This window comes from Petromyzon marinus, chromosome 23 (assembly GCF_048934315.1).
Source record: "Petromyzon marinus isolate PM22_M1 ecotype Great Lakes invasive population chromosome 23, UKy_Petmar_22M1.pri1.0, whole genome shotgun sequence".
NCBI lineage: Eukaryota > Metazoa > Chordata > Hyperoartia > Petromyzontiformes > Petromyzontidae > Petromyzon > Petromyzon marinus.
This window is the reverse complement of record NC_133689.1, coordinates 27,193,030-27,204,365: the sequence shown is the minus strand read 5'-3', so window position 1 is coordinate 27,204,365 and position 11,336 is coordinate 27,193,030. Positions and strand designations below refer to the sequence as shown.

The following is an 11,336-nucleotide window of genomic DNA, read 5'->3' as shown; positions in this document are numbered from 1 at the left end:
TCCTATAATAACAATGACATAATAATGTCAATTATTTACTGAGCAAATCTTCACCGAGTCTCAAGATTGGTGTTTATGAGGCTCATGTGTTGTGTGCCGCGTGGCCAATGCCTGCAGCTTTAATCTTCACGACTGTTTGAAGAATTATTCCGTGAGCGATCATTGATTTACTGGACGATCGTCACCCACACATACTTTGTACGCACGAGTTATTTATCTGCATGATACGTTATTGCAGAATTGTATTTTGAAGCTTTTGTTGTTGTTGAGTACGGTGCTGTACAGTGGGGATGGAGCGGTGGCACAGCACACGGCGCTTCAAATCCAAGCCGAGTTCGGTTCCCGACCACGGCGAACATCAGAGGCGACTGATATCTGAACCGGTCCTGGTCAAGCCCCGCTACCTCCCGCTCTCCCAGCGTTACCGGCACGCACTGGTGAAGTATGGTCAGACAACACCCGCCTATGCCCGATACGGCCTTCTTTGAACCATATATTTTACAAAAAATATGTTAAGGCTAAAGCGGGGGTCTTTTGTCTTTGTGTGTGTCTATAAGACGAGCGTGTGATACATACACACAGGGTAACCTAATTTGTTTTATTTTAGTCATAAACGCACGAGGAGAATAATTTCTTGAAGAGATGATGGCATTTGGACAAGGCGGATGATGGAACAGCAGCCAAAGAACGTGCCTGAGAATGCAACCTTTTTTATTTTACCAGGTTAGGCCCACTGAGCTGTACAGCTCGTTTTCGTAAGCGACCTGGCTACAAATGTTAGCTCAACGAAGTGGCTTATCACGTGGACATTTATAGCAGCCAAATATTCTAAATGCATGTTTCTAAATGTGGAGGGGAAAACCAGAGGAAGCAAGTTATGTTATGAGTTACTGCACTGAACATTTACAACAATGACTAGTAATCGGTGTTATGTTCTTTCTCTGAATTTTTTTCATAAATAATATGGCGTCATTACATTTGGAAATCAATAATTAAGTGTTTCACTTCATTCGGAGGAAAAAAATGCTTAAAATTACAACCTCAGGCAGCTCTAACAAAGTATTTTACTTTCAATTCTTATTTGGTTTTTATAACCTACCAGTTTCTTGTATATCATCATACAGTAAAAGTGATATTCACTTTTTTTTCAAAATATGTGAATAGTTCATACTATTCCTTGGTTCTTTTGGTAAAGTCACGTAGATAGAAAAATAATAAAGTGAATAAAAAATTAAAAATAAATAATAATTAAAACACTAATGTAGATTGTAGCCTGGTTCTTCATCGGAGTGAGTGTACTGGCAATCTATAATGTAGACTGGAGCCTGGTTATTAAGCTGGGTGAGTGTACTGGCAGTCTATAATGTAGACTGGAGCCTGGTTCTTTAAGTGATACAATTAAAAACAGGCACACTGCGTGACGCTTCCGCATGCGCGGGTGACATCACAGATGTGAAGTCACAGCTCACTTGCCGTGCAAAATATATCCATTATTACGCCCCCCCCTCCCCCCCAAAAAAAACAAAAGTCTATTTTTCTAATTTTTGCATTGTGTACAGTCTGGAAAGTACCCACATGGCACATTTCAAGTTGCATGTCAGGAAGTATGCTAAACATTTTGAACAGACACATTTACAAATTTCCTTTTTATATATAGATAAACCCCAATGATCCGATCGAAATCCCTAATTTTACATGAAGTGCCACCCAACCCCCCCCCAAATGCTCCGCCATGACCAGAGTGCAATGATAAAGGGCTGTAATTTTTTGTCAGTATGTGTATTTTTTCACGAGCTTTAACACCATTTTGTACATGCAGTAGAAAGTACAGTACAGCTTTTCCATGTTCAGATACTGTGTACAGATTTCACAAAATTTATGAAAATTCTGAAGCAGTGGCTTTAACATTTTCCTCACAAATTTGCTCGTGAAGTTCAATTCAGCTCTCTATGAGAAGCCATCCAACACAGTCCAGCGACTGCAAGAACTGCTGCCTCCGCATTCCAGTGATCCAAGGTACTCCCCTTTTTACGTGCCACCTTCAGCTGCAAAAGCTGAGTCTGCATATCTGCCCAAAAGGAACCGTGGGCATTGCAGCACCCCTGATGGAAACAATTGCGTGCCTTTGAGACAATCGTGACTGAACCAGGGGTGGAGATGATCGTGCGTGGCGCTGGAGACGTCCAGCTTCAGCTGCTGTACCAGCTGCTCCATCTTCCTGATCTCCACCCGCAGCAGCTTATAGTCCAGCTCTGTGTAGCAGTCATGGCCCTGCTCCATTCGCTCCACGCGCACCGTTAGGTTCTGCAGCAGCGCCGTGTAGCGCACCAGCGTGGCGTGGTTCTCTGCCACCTGCAGGCGTAATTTCAATTACTGTCTACTTCTAACGCATGAACAACCCTTAATACAACATGTAATGGACTGTATTGCTATCAGTGCTGTACTGTAGTTTTACATGAAGTAGTATGATCTATACCAGATATGTTGGAAGGCTGTATCCTCAAACCATCCTTCAGGTCAGGAGCGCAGCCTGATTTAACAGGAGCACTAACATTATATAATTCTTAGTATTGGTTGAAATGCAATACTGTAGCACTGCCACCTGTAGGGGTAGTTTAAATATTATCTCCTTCCAATTCATTTCAATCGATCTTTTACACGTGTTGACTTAATATACAACCATTTTTATGAAATATACGGGACTGTGTTGTTGGCAGTCCTGTAGTCATAGATATAAACTTATCATGATTATAACAGCACGGTTGGCCAAGGTACGGTGCGAAAGAAGTTCAACATGCATACATACTTACATTAGAAGGTTACTTCCTCAAGGAATCTTTGAGGACAGTCAGGTTAATGCATTCGCCTGGTATACAGGAGGTCGTGGGTTCGATTTTGACCCCAACGCCTGCTGTATATTTGGAGACTGCATGTTCTTCCCGTGATCATGTGGATTTTTCTCCGGGTCCTCCGACTTTTCCCTCTACATTTAGAAATATGCGTTTAGAGTATTTGGTTGCGATACATTTCCACATGATAACCCACTTTGTTGGGCTAACATTTGTGGCCAGGTCGCTTCTAAAAAAGAGATCTATAGCTCAGTGGGGCTCACCTGGTAAAATAAAAAAAGTTTTTTTTCATATTTTACAGAGAGTTAGGGGGAAGGGGTGTGTGGCACTCGTAGTCTGTTACCAGCAATGGGTCTCTATCGTAGCGCACTCCCGGTGTCTGCCCAGTGGTTGGTGGTGAATCTGTCAGGTTGCATTGCATTCTTAGTGAAAGGGGTGCAGCAGCCATTGTTAGAGTTTAAATCACTGATAGTGCTACTGAGACTACATACAACTGTCCTGGAAGTGTGTCAGAATCGGTGATCGATGGCACAGATTTGACCCCCAAGGGGTTGGCGTCGTCGCGTCTCGCAGGAGCCGTACCCACGTGACGATGGAGACGGGGCTCAAGTGCTGCTTCCTGAGCCTCAAGGTGCAGGACACCAACCTGGACCTGCAGAAGGAACATGATCGGAGTGAGCGCCAGCTGATCAGACGACGTGCTGGTACGCGCACCGCACCTTGCCGTTCGTTCTCCGGGTCCTCCAGTTTATTTCCCTCCCACATTTACAATCAACGTGCGTTTAAAGTATTTGGCAGCTATAAATGTCCACTTTGTAAGCCACTTTTGTTGAGTTGTGGCTTGTGGCCAGGTGAAATAAAAATAGCTTAGTTAAAAAAAAGTTATTTCGTTTTTAGAAGGATCAAATGTTTGCGTAACTGAACCCGGGTGATTGTCACTGGAAGTCTCTCAACTTGTCGGTTTGTAGCCGCCCAATGAGATGTGAATCACGCTTTGAACCCGCTAAAATGTGCGTAGAGCTCACATGCTCGCAAAACCTCCGAGAAAGAAACGTCTCGTTAGAAGAGTAACGTCACACAATGTTTAGAAAGAAAGTGTTACGCAGTCTAACACGTAGAAGGCTTTCGTGACCAATATTAATCATAGTAAAGGATTTTTGGGATAGACCGTGTGAATATAAATGTTTCATTAACCCACCACCACCCGACATGGCCAATTAGTAAGGTTTGTCACGTGAACAAAACGTGCCAAATAGTGACTACTTCAGCAGACTTGGTTTTGTTGTTTGTGTGTAAATCCGCAACGTTTACAATTCGAGTACTGTGACGTTTTCACCAGGTCATCGGGCGATTTGCCAGATCTAACCCAAAAACCTTTACGATGCGTCTGTCACGCATCCCTCGCGTGCAGCCGAGACGCTCGACTTGCAACCGTGCTCCCCGAGGTCCCGCCGCTGGCCCCGCGGCCTCTCAAGCGCTCGCACCCCCTCTGACCTCGGCGTGCAGGTGTCGCGCAAGGCCTACCTGGCGGGCGACGGGTTCATGTCGCTGGCCGTCAAGGAGCCCTTCCCCGTGCTGAGACGAGGCTCACGTTCCGCACCATGCAGCCAAGCGGCCTGCTCTTCTACTACTCCCTGCAAGTACCGGCCCGGCCTGAAGCCGGCCACACCACCCACCCCAGTATCAACGGTCGGTGACTCCTGTCACGTGTGACGCGCGGTGGCGGTGGTTGTGGTGGTAGTGGTGCGGTGGGGAGAGACTCACGGGGCAGCCCTCCAACGTGCAGCTCCTGCTGTGTGTGTGTGTGTGTGAGCAGCCCGGGCACCGGGCCCTTGACGCGGCTCACATCCCCCATCCATGTCTAAGTGAAGCACGTTGCCCTTCTTGATCACTGCAAACAATAATAAAAACAAAGACAAAAGGTCCCCCATACAGCCTTTAACACTCTTACCCAGGCTAATCGAGAGGTGACTGCGGGGAGTGGTACATCGTGGGGAGTGGTGGTGCAACGGTTAGCGCAATGCGCTACGAATCCGGCAACCTGAGTTCGATTGCCACTCACGGCCAACAGCAGTGACGATTATCTGATTTGGTCCTGGGCCTCTCCTAGGTTGACTTGGCCAAAAATGAGTATTTTTTGCAGTGTGTAAACATCGCCACTAGGAAGACAAAGGTGGTCGGGCATGGTGTTGGTAACTCACCCTCTTGTGTGCCGTGCTGACCTTCACAGGTGCTCGCGAACAGCACTCATCCCAACAGTCTGTGTGTGTGGGCAGGGTGAGATTCTGTCCGTCGCCCTCAAGAGGGGGCGGTGGTCCTGAAGACAAAGAGGACACCCTGCGGACCATGAGCGACGGATACAACGAAGGCTCCAACCATTTACCTCTTCGCTCTGTGCAACTCCTCCAGATGCCGCCTCGGTCTCCCCTGTCTTGGCCATAGGAACGTGGAATTTCCGTATTGCCACCGCAGGCTCTGGTTTGTTAGAAGAGACGAGCTCGATGCGTGTGCACCCCCCCTAGCGCGTGCGTGCATGTGTTCGTGTCACTTTGTCGTTCTTTCTTGCGCGTGTGCGTCTTTGCCTGCGTGTGTGTGCATCTGTGTCTCTCTGTGTGTGTCTGTACCTACGCGTATGCACATGTGCTTCTGTGTCTCTGCGTGTGTCTGTGTCTTTGCGTATGCGCATGTGCGTCTGTGTCTCTGCGTGTGTCTGCCTGCACGTATGCTCATATGCGTCTGTGTCTCTGCGTCTGTCTGCCTGCACGTATGTGCATGTGCGTCTGTCTCTGCGTGTGTCTGTGTCTACGCGTATGTGCATGTGCATCTGTGTCTCTGCGTGTGTCTGTGCCTACACGTATGCGCATGTGCGTCTGTGTCTCTGCGTGTGTCTGTGTCTACGCGTATGTGCATGTGCATCTGTGTCTCTGCAGCGCCGCGGGGACACGTGGCTATCACACTCGCGCGTCGTACAAAGTCATCGTCACCATCATCCTCAACATCATCGTCGATAGCATTGTCATTGTCGTCGTCAATATTGTCATCTTCAACACTTAGTCATCAGACATGGGTCCTGGCTATAAAAGTCTGGAATATCCACGACTGTCTTGGATCCATCCACAGAAATGATCCACCTCCTCCATTGTTCACACTTGGGCCAGACTTATGCTGGTAATTTAGTACGGTAATACAATAAACAGAGACAGGTGACTGTGTGACCGGTGGTGACCATGGCTGGTTGTGGTGGTGACTGGTGGTGACCGATGGTGACCGTGTGGCCAGGGTTCATCAGCGCGGCACCTGAGGCCCGTGCAGGATGGTGTGCCGGCGTGGCCCGGCGAGGGTGGCTGTGCGGGGCCGTGGGGGGGACACGCAGGGGGCGTGCGGGGGCAGGGGGGCAACAGTGCCGGTGCCGGAGCCACGCACGACCGCCTCTTGTGGGGGAAACGCATGCGCAGCGCGATCCACCGCAGCTGACGAAGTGTGGAAATGTACGTACGTGTGTTGAACTTCTTTGGCACCGTATGTAGCCAACCGTGCTTGTCCGAGGTGCAGGGAAAAAGACCAACAAACTGTACACAAAAAGCAGTTCTAAAGGAATGAGTTTTAGATCTACGTGGGTGAATGTTTATGTGGGAGTTTGTGTACGTGGGAGAGTGTGTGTGTGTGTGTGGGCGTATTTGTGAGTGTTTAAGCGGGTCACTTCTGAAAAAGAGCTATATAGCTCAGGACACCTTACCTGGTCAAATAAAAATAGTGTAGTTTTAATGTGTGAGCAACGTTGGCGGTGCCCTCTCTGTGCCTCTCACAGGCACCTCGCTGGAGCTGAAGACCGACGCCAACGGGTTGCTCGCGTACGCGTCCACCGGCGGGGACGACGACAGGCGGCACCTGGACATGCACCTGGAGGCGCAGCCCTTGTCCCAGCAGCTGCTGATGGTGAATGCAGTCCGTTATTTGCAGATGTTACACATTGGAGCTCATTACTTACAACAGTCGAAACATCTCCCTTCTAGCCGTATAGACAGAGAAAGCAGCGTAGTGGGGGAGCCCTGTGGGCCTCGATGCTCATAGTGATCTGTACATCACTTTAGATGTGACATCGTGATGCGCCCCGGTTGTGTTTGCACCCCAGAGGTGGCAACCCCCCAGCGTGACGTTGCCCGCCGGTCCGCCGCTTCGTGTCGCGCAGGTGGAGGTGGTGGTGGGCCCTGAGGCTCACGGGGAGCTGAACGTGGACGGCTCGGCGGCGAAGGCCGCCCCGACACGCCGCAGGGGCCCGGAGTTCGGCCTGCGCTCCCCGCTCTACCTGGGTGGCGTCGCGAGCGGCACGGGCCGGCGACACCTGCAGGTAGAAAGCCGCCCACGTTCGTCGTGCTGTGTCGGGGCGTTTTGCCCGATTCGAGGGTTTTATTCTGAGTTTTGTTGCGATTTGTGCCGTCAGCGTCACTCCGTGAAACGGTGGACTGTCGCGATGGCGCCTCCGGCTGTGCCAGCACCGGACATCCACCTTCCCCCCCCGGGGCTGTGTCAAATGGCGCGGCTCGCCTGAGAGTTCCAAAGCGGAAATCTTATCCGATAACGTTCCCAATACGAGATGGGTTACATTGGTGACCCATCAAACCATAGGATTATTTACAAACCATGCCTGCTCTTCTTGTTGGCCCACCCATACTGGACATCTATGAAAAAGAGCCTCATAACTCATCACATTCCTCCTGCAGTCTAAATAAAGATTCTGCGTCTGATCTACAAGGGTCTGTACCAATCTGCCCCATCCTATCTTGCTGAGCAGTGCACAGCGCCGGCCTCAACAGGACCCCAAATCGACGCCGTCAATGATCCGCATCCCACGGTTACCCTGCTGCTCTGCTGCTACTGCTCCTGCTGCTCTTGCTGCTGCTGCTACTCCTGCTGCTGCTACTCCTGCTGCTCCTGCTGCTGCTCTTGCTGCTGCTGCTACTCCTGCTGCTGCTCCTGCTGCTGCTGCTCTTGCTGCTGCTGCTGCTATTCCTGCTGCTGCTGCTCCTGCTGCTGCTCCTGCTGCTACTCCTGCTGCTACTCCTGCTGCTGCTCTTGCTGCTCCTGCTGCTACTCCTGCTGCTCCTGCTGCTGCTGCAGCTACTCCTGCTGCTCCAGCTACTCCAGCTACTCCAGCTGCTGCTGCTACTCCTGCTGCTCCTGCTCCTGCTGCTGCTACTCCTGCTGCTGCTACTCCTGCTGTTGCTCCTGTTCCCGTTCCCGCCCGCAAGCCTTGTGCGGCGATGCGGCCAGCGCAGTTTCGCCGGGAGTCTCCAAACCTGAGGAACTGGAGGCGGTCACCTGTGGGAGACGTTCCTCATCCATGCTTGAGTCTCAGACCAGTTTTGTTCGACACTTAAAGTGGCGCTGCTACTCCGTGTGAGCGGCGCGCATTTCCGATGGCACGGACTCGTAAGAGCACACGATCGCGAGCGCTCACGCTCGTTGACAGACTTATTGGTGTCTCTCGCAAAGCAGTGTGCCGCCCCCTGCTAGAGAATAGCCCGCGGAAGCGGATAATGCTGAACTAGTTCTGAGATACTTTTGTCCAAAGAATAAGGGGCAGCACTTTTCCACCCGCCCTTCCACGTGAGAATTATATTCACTTCCATAAGGCCACGATGCGGCTGATGAGATCTGTACAAATCCATACATTTATTTTTTACGTTAATCAAATACGTTAAGGAGAACGAATTGTCTGCTTATTTATCTTTGTTATGTTCTCCACAATGGCGCGCAAAGTTATTTTGTGTTATTAACAGTGGAGAGAGAGAGATCACATGTTCAAGGCCGAGTCTATGCCGGTGTTTGGTGTTGTTTGTATGTAGCTCTGTTTTGCGCTCGTAATGCATTTGTTTCCTGTCTTGCATTAGCGCGCTACGTGGCGCTGACGGTAGCCATGCGGGCCGAGAAGGAGGAGCGCCGTTCTATCGGGAGGCGTCGCGCGCCCCGGGTGTGCCGTCACCGTCCCCCCCACCCCAGGGCCGCTGGAGGGCCGGGCTGCGTGCGCGGGGCCCGGCTCAACGGAGCGTCCCTGGGGGAGCCAGCACGCCGCTTCGCCGTGACGCCCTGCACCTCCGCGCCCACGACGCCCGGCGTGTGCTTCTCGCACGAAGGAGGCCACGTGCTGCTGGGTGAGAGAGCCATGCCGGCATTGTCGTCCCCCCCGCTCCCTCGCCCCCAACCGAACATCAAATAATCTGTTTAAACGCACGTTTCTAAATGTGGAGGGAACAACTGTCCTTGCCCCGCAGTCCGATTATCGCGGTTGGCTACGTACGGAGCAAAAGAAGTTCAACCACGCGATGCAGCACAGCGAACCCCACGCAGGTGTCGTCATGCTGTCGCCTCGCCGCGTCACGACATGCAGCAGTGTCGTTATTTTGCTGTTATTGTTGCGGATATATTGTTTTTTTTATGTTTCACTTGTCAAAGTAAATTATGAATCGCTGCTTTGAACCTGGCGTTCCCGAGTCAAATTCATGGCCGTGGCCACCGCTCTATGAACCCGGCATTGTAAGTTGAATTCCTGGCTATGTCAAACGTTAGAGGAGAGCGATATCGGATATCGGAACCGGTCTGGGGCCTCCCCTAGGTTGGCTCGGCCTTAAACGAGCATCCGGTGCGGTGTGTAAAATATCAGCGCTGGGAATGTGTGGCTCTGGCCACACCGCCTCCTTGTGTGCTGTGACAACGTTTATAGACGCTCAATAACAGTGCTCGCCCCAACAGTTGTTGGTATCACTGCACTTTTTTGCCACCCATCGAACGGAGACGGTCAACACATCGCGTGCGTTCAAATGCACTTCTGCGGCCGTCTGGAACGCTCTTCCTTCCGATATTAGGAAGCCAATGGAGCTATGCACTTATAAATTATCTAGATTGACAAATTCATAATAAAGGTTTTTTGGGTTAGATCGCGTTTATTTATAAATGTGTCGTAACCCTCCACCACCCGACACGGCCAATCAGCAAAAAAAGGTGTCACGTTGACAAAAAGACAAATAATTCACTACTTTAGCCCACCGGTGTGTTGAAGAGCGAATCCACATTTACAGTTTGAGTACGACGTTTCGCTGGTAAATACAACCAGCATCATCGGGCAATTCGCCAGAATGGTAAAGCCCTCCCTTGCTCCCGGTTTTATATAGAGCAGCAGGGTGACGTCATCACTTAACTCATATCAGGTGCAGTGATTAGAGGCGGAGGGGGGGGGTATTGTAATTATATGATCGATTAGTAATCAGTCATTGGTTATGATTAGTAATGAGTTGTAGATTAGTAATTCTTTAAATCAAAATGTAATGTGTATTATTTAATTATACGCTTCCAGGCCGCACTAAGCCTGTAGCTGTCAGAGCGATTAAAGTTATTCTTGTTCCTCTCAATTTCAATGGATTCTCTAATTAGTCTTTGCCAGTAATAATTAGTTTTACACAACACTGCAACATTGTCAAAATCAATTGAGTGTCCTTGTTGACAAGCATGTTCTGCCACTGCCGACAGTTGTGTTTGAGATAATTTAATATTTCTCTTATGTTCTTTAAGTCTTACGCTGATGTTACGTCCCGTCTGTCCAATGTAGCAGCTGCCACATAAACAATTAATCCGATATACACCTTCTGTTGACTCTCACCCCTACAACATTCACGCTCACTCCTGCAACATCCACGCTCACACCTGCAACATCCACACTCACCTCGCTAACATCCACACTCACCCCAACACCATCCACGCCCACCCCAACCCCATTCACTCTCACCCCTACAACATCCACGCTCACTCCTACACCATCCATGCTCACCTTCACAACCTCCACGCTCACCCCCTACACCATCTACGCTCACTCCTACATCATCAATGCTCACCTTTACAACGTCCATGCTCACCCCTACACCATCCACGCTCACCCCTACAATAGCCACGCTCACCCTTACACCATCCACGCTCGCCTCTACAACATCCACGCTCACCCCTACACCATCCACGCTCACCACTACACCATCCACGCTTTCCCCTATACCATCCACACTCACATCTACACCGTCCATGCTCACTCATACAACATCCACTCTCACCCCTACACCATCCACGCTCACCCCTACAACATCCACGCTCACTCCTGCAACATCCACGCTCACCCCTACACCATCCACGCTCACCCCTACACCATCCACGCTCACCTCTCCAACATCCACGCCCACCCCAACCCCATCCACTCTCACCCCTACAATATCCACTCTCACTTCTACACCATCCACGCTCACCTTTGCAACCTCCACGCTCACCTTTACAACCTCCACGCTCACCCTCTACACCATCTACGCTCACTCCTGCAACATCCACTCTCACCCCTACAACATCCACGCTCACCCCTACACCATCCACGCTCACCCCTACACCATCTACGCTCACTCTTACACCAGCCACGCTCACTCCTACACCAGCCACGCTCACACCTTCACCATC

General features: G+C 50.4%; 1 protein-coding gene across 5 annotated transcripts; it reads left to right on the top strand.

Annotated features, from left to right (window-relative positions):
- Positions 1–313: 313 nt before the first annotated feature.
- Positions 314–10,255, top strand: LOC142925720 (uncharacterized). 5 transcript variants are annotated; one of them, XM_076069127.1, is made up of 5 exons: positions 314–3,553; positions 4,356–6,337; positions 6,658–6,785; positions 7,039–7,197; positions 8,850–10,255. In XM_076069127.1, the coding sequence occupies exons 2-5, from the start codon at positions 6,163–6,165 to the stop codon at positions 9,003–9,005; spliced, it is 618 nt and encodes a 205-aa protein (XP_075925242.1). In that variant the 5' UTR covers positions 314–3,553; positions 4,356–6,162; the 3' UTR covers positions 9,006–10,255. The 5 variants fall into 5 exon arrangements, with proteins under 5 accessions (XP_075925242.1, XP_075925240.1, XP_075925241.1 ...); XM_076069125.1 differs by lacking the exon at positions 8,850–10,255 and having other exon boundaries at positions 314–437; positions 3,423–3,553; positions 7,039–8,828; XM_076069126.1 differs by lacking the exon at positions 8,850–10,255 and having other exon boundaries at positions 4,356–5,327; positions 6,129–6,337; positions 7,039–8,828.
- The last annotated feature ends 1,081 nt before the right edge of the window (positions 10,256–11,336 follow it).

What these genes read in the sequence shown, in the direction of transcription:
- LOC142925720 (XM_076069125.1), top strand. Translation starts at nt 6,163, where the DNA reads ATGGTGTGCCGGCGTGGCCCGGCGAGGGTGGCTGTGCGGGGCCGTGGG. An exon ending in AGCTGACGAAGTGTGGAAAT is followed by an intron (nt 6,338 to 6,657) that starts GTACGTACGTGT and finishes TGCCTCTCACAG; the next exon opens with GCACCTCGCTGGAGCTGAAG. An exon ending in TGTCCCAGCAGCTGCTGATG is followed by an intron (nt 6,786 to 7,038) that starts GTGAATGCAGTC and finishes CGTGTCGCGCAG; the next exon opens with GTGGAGGTGGTGGTGGGCCC.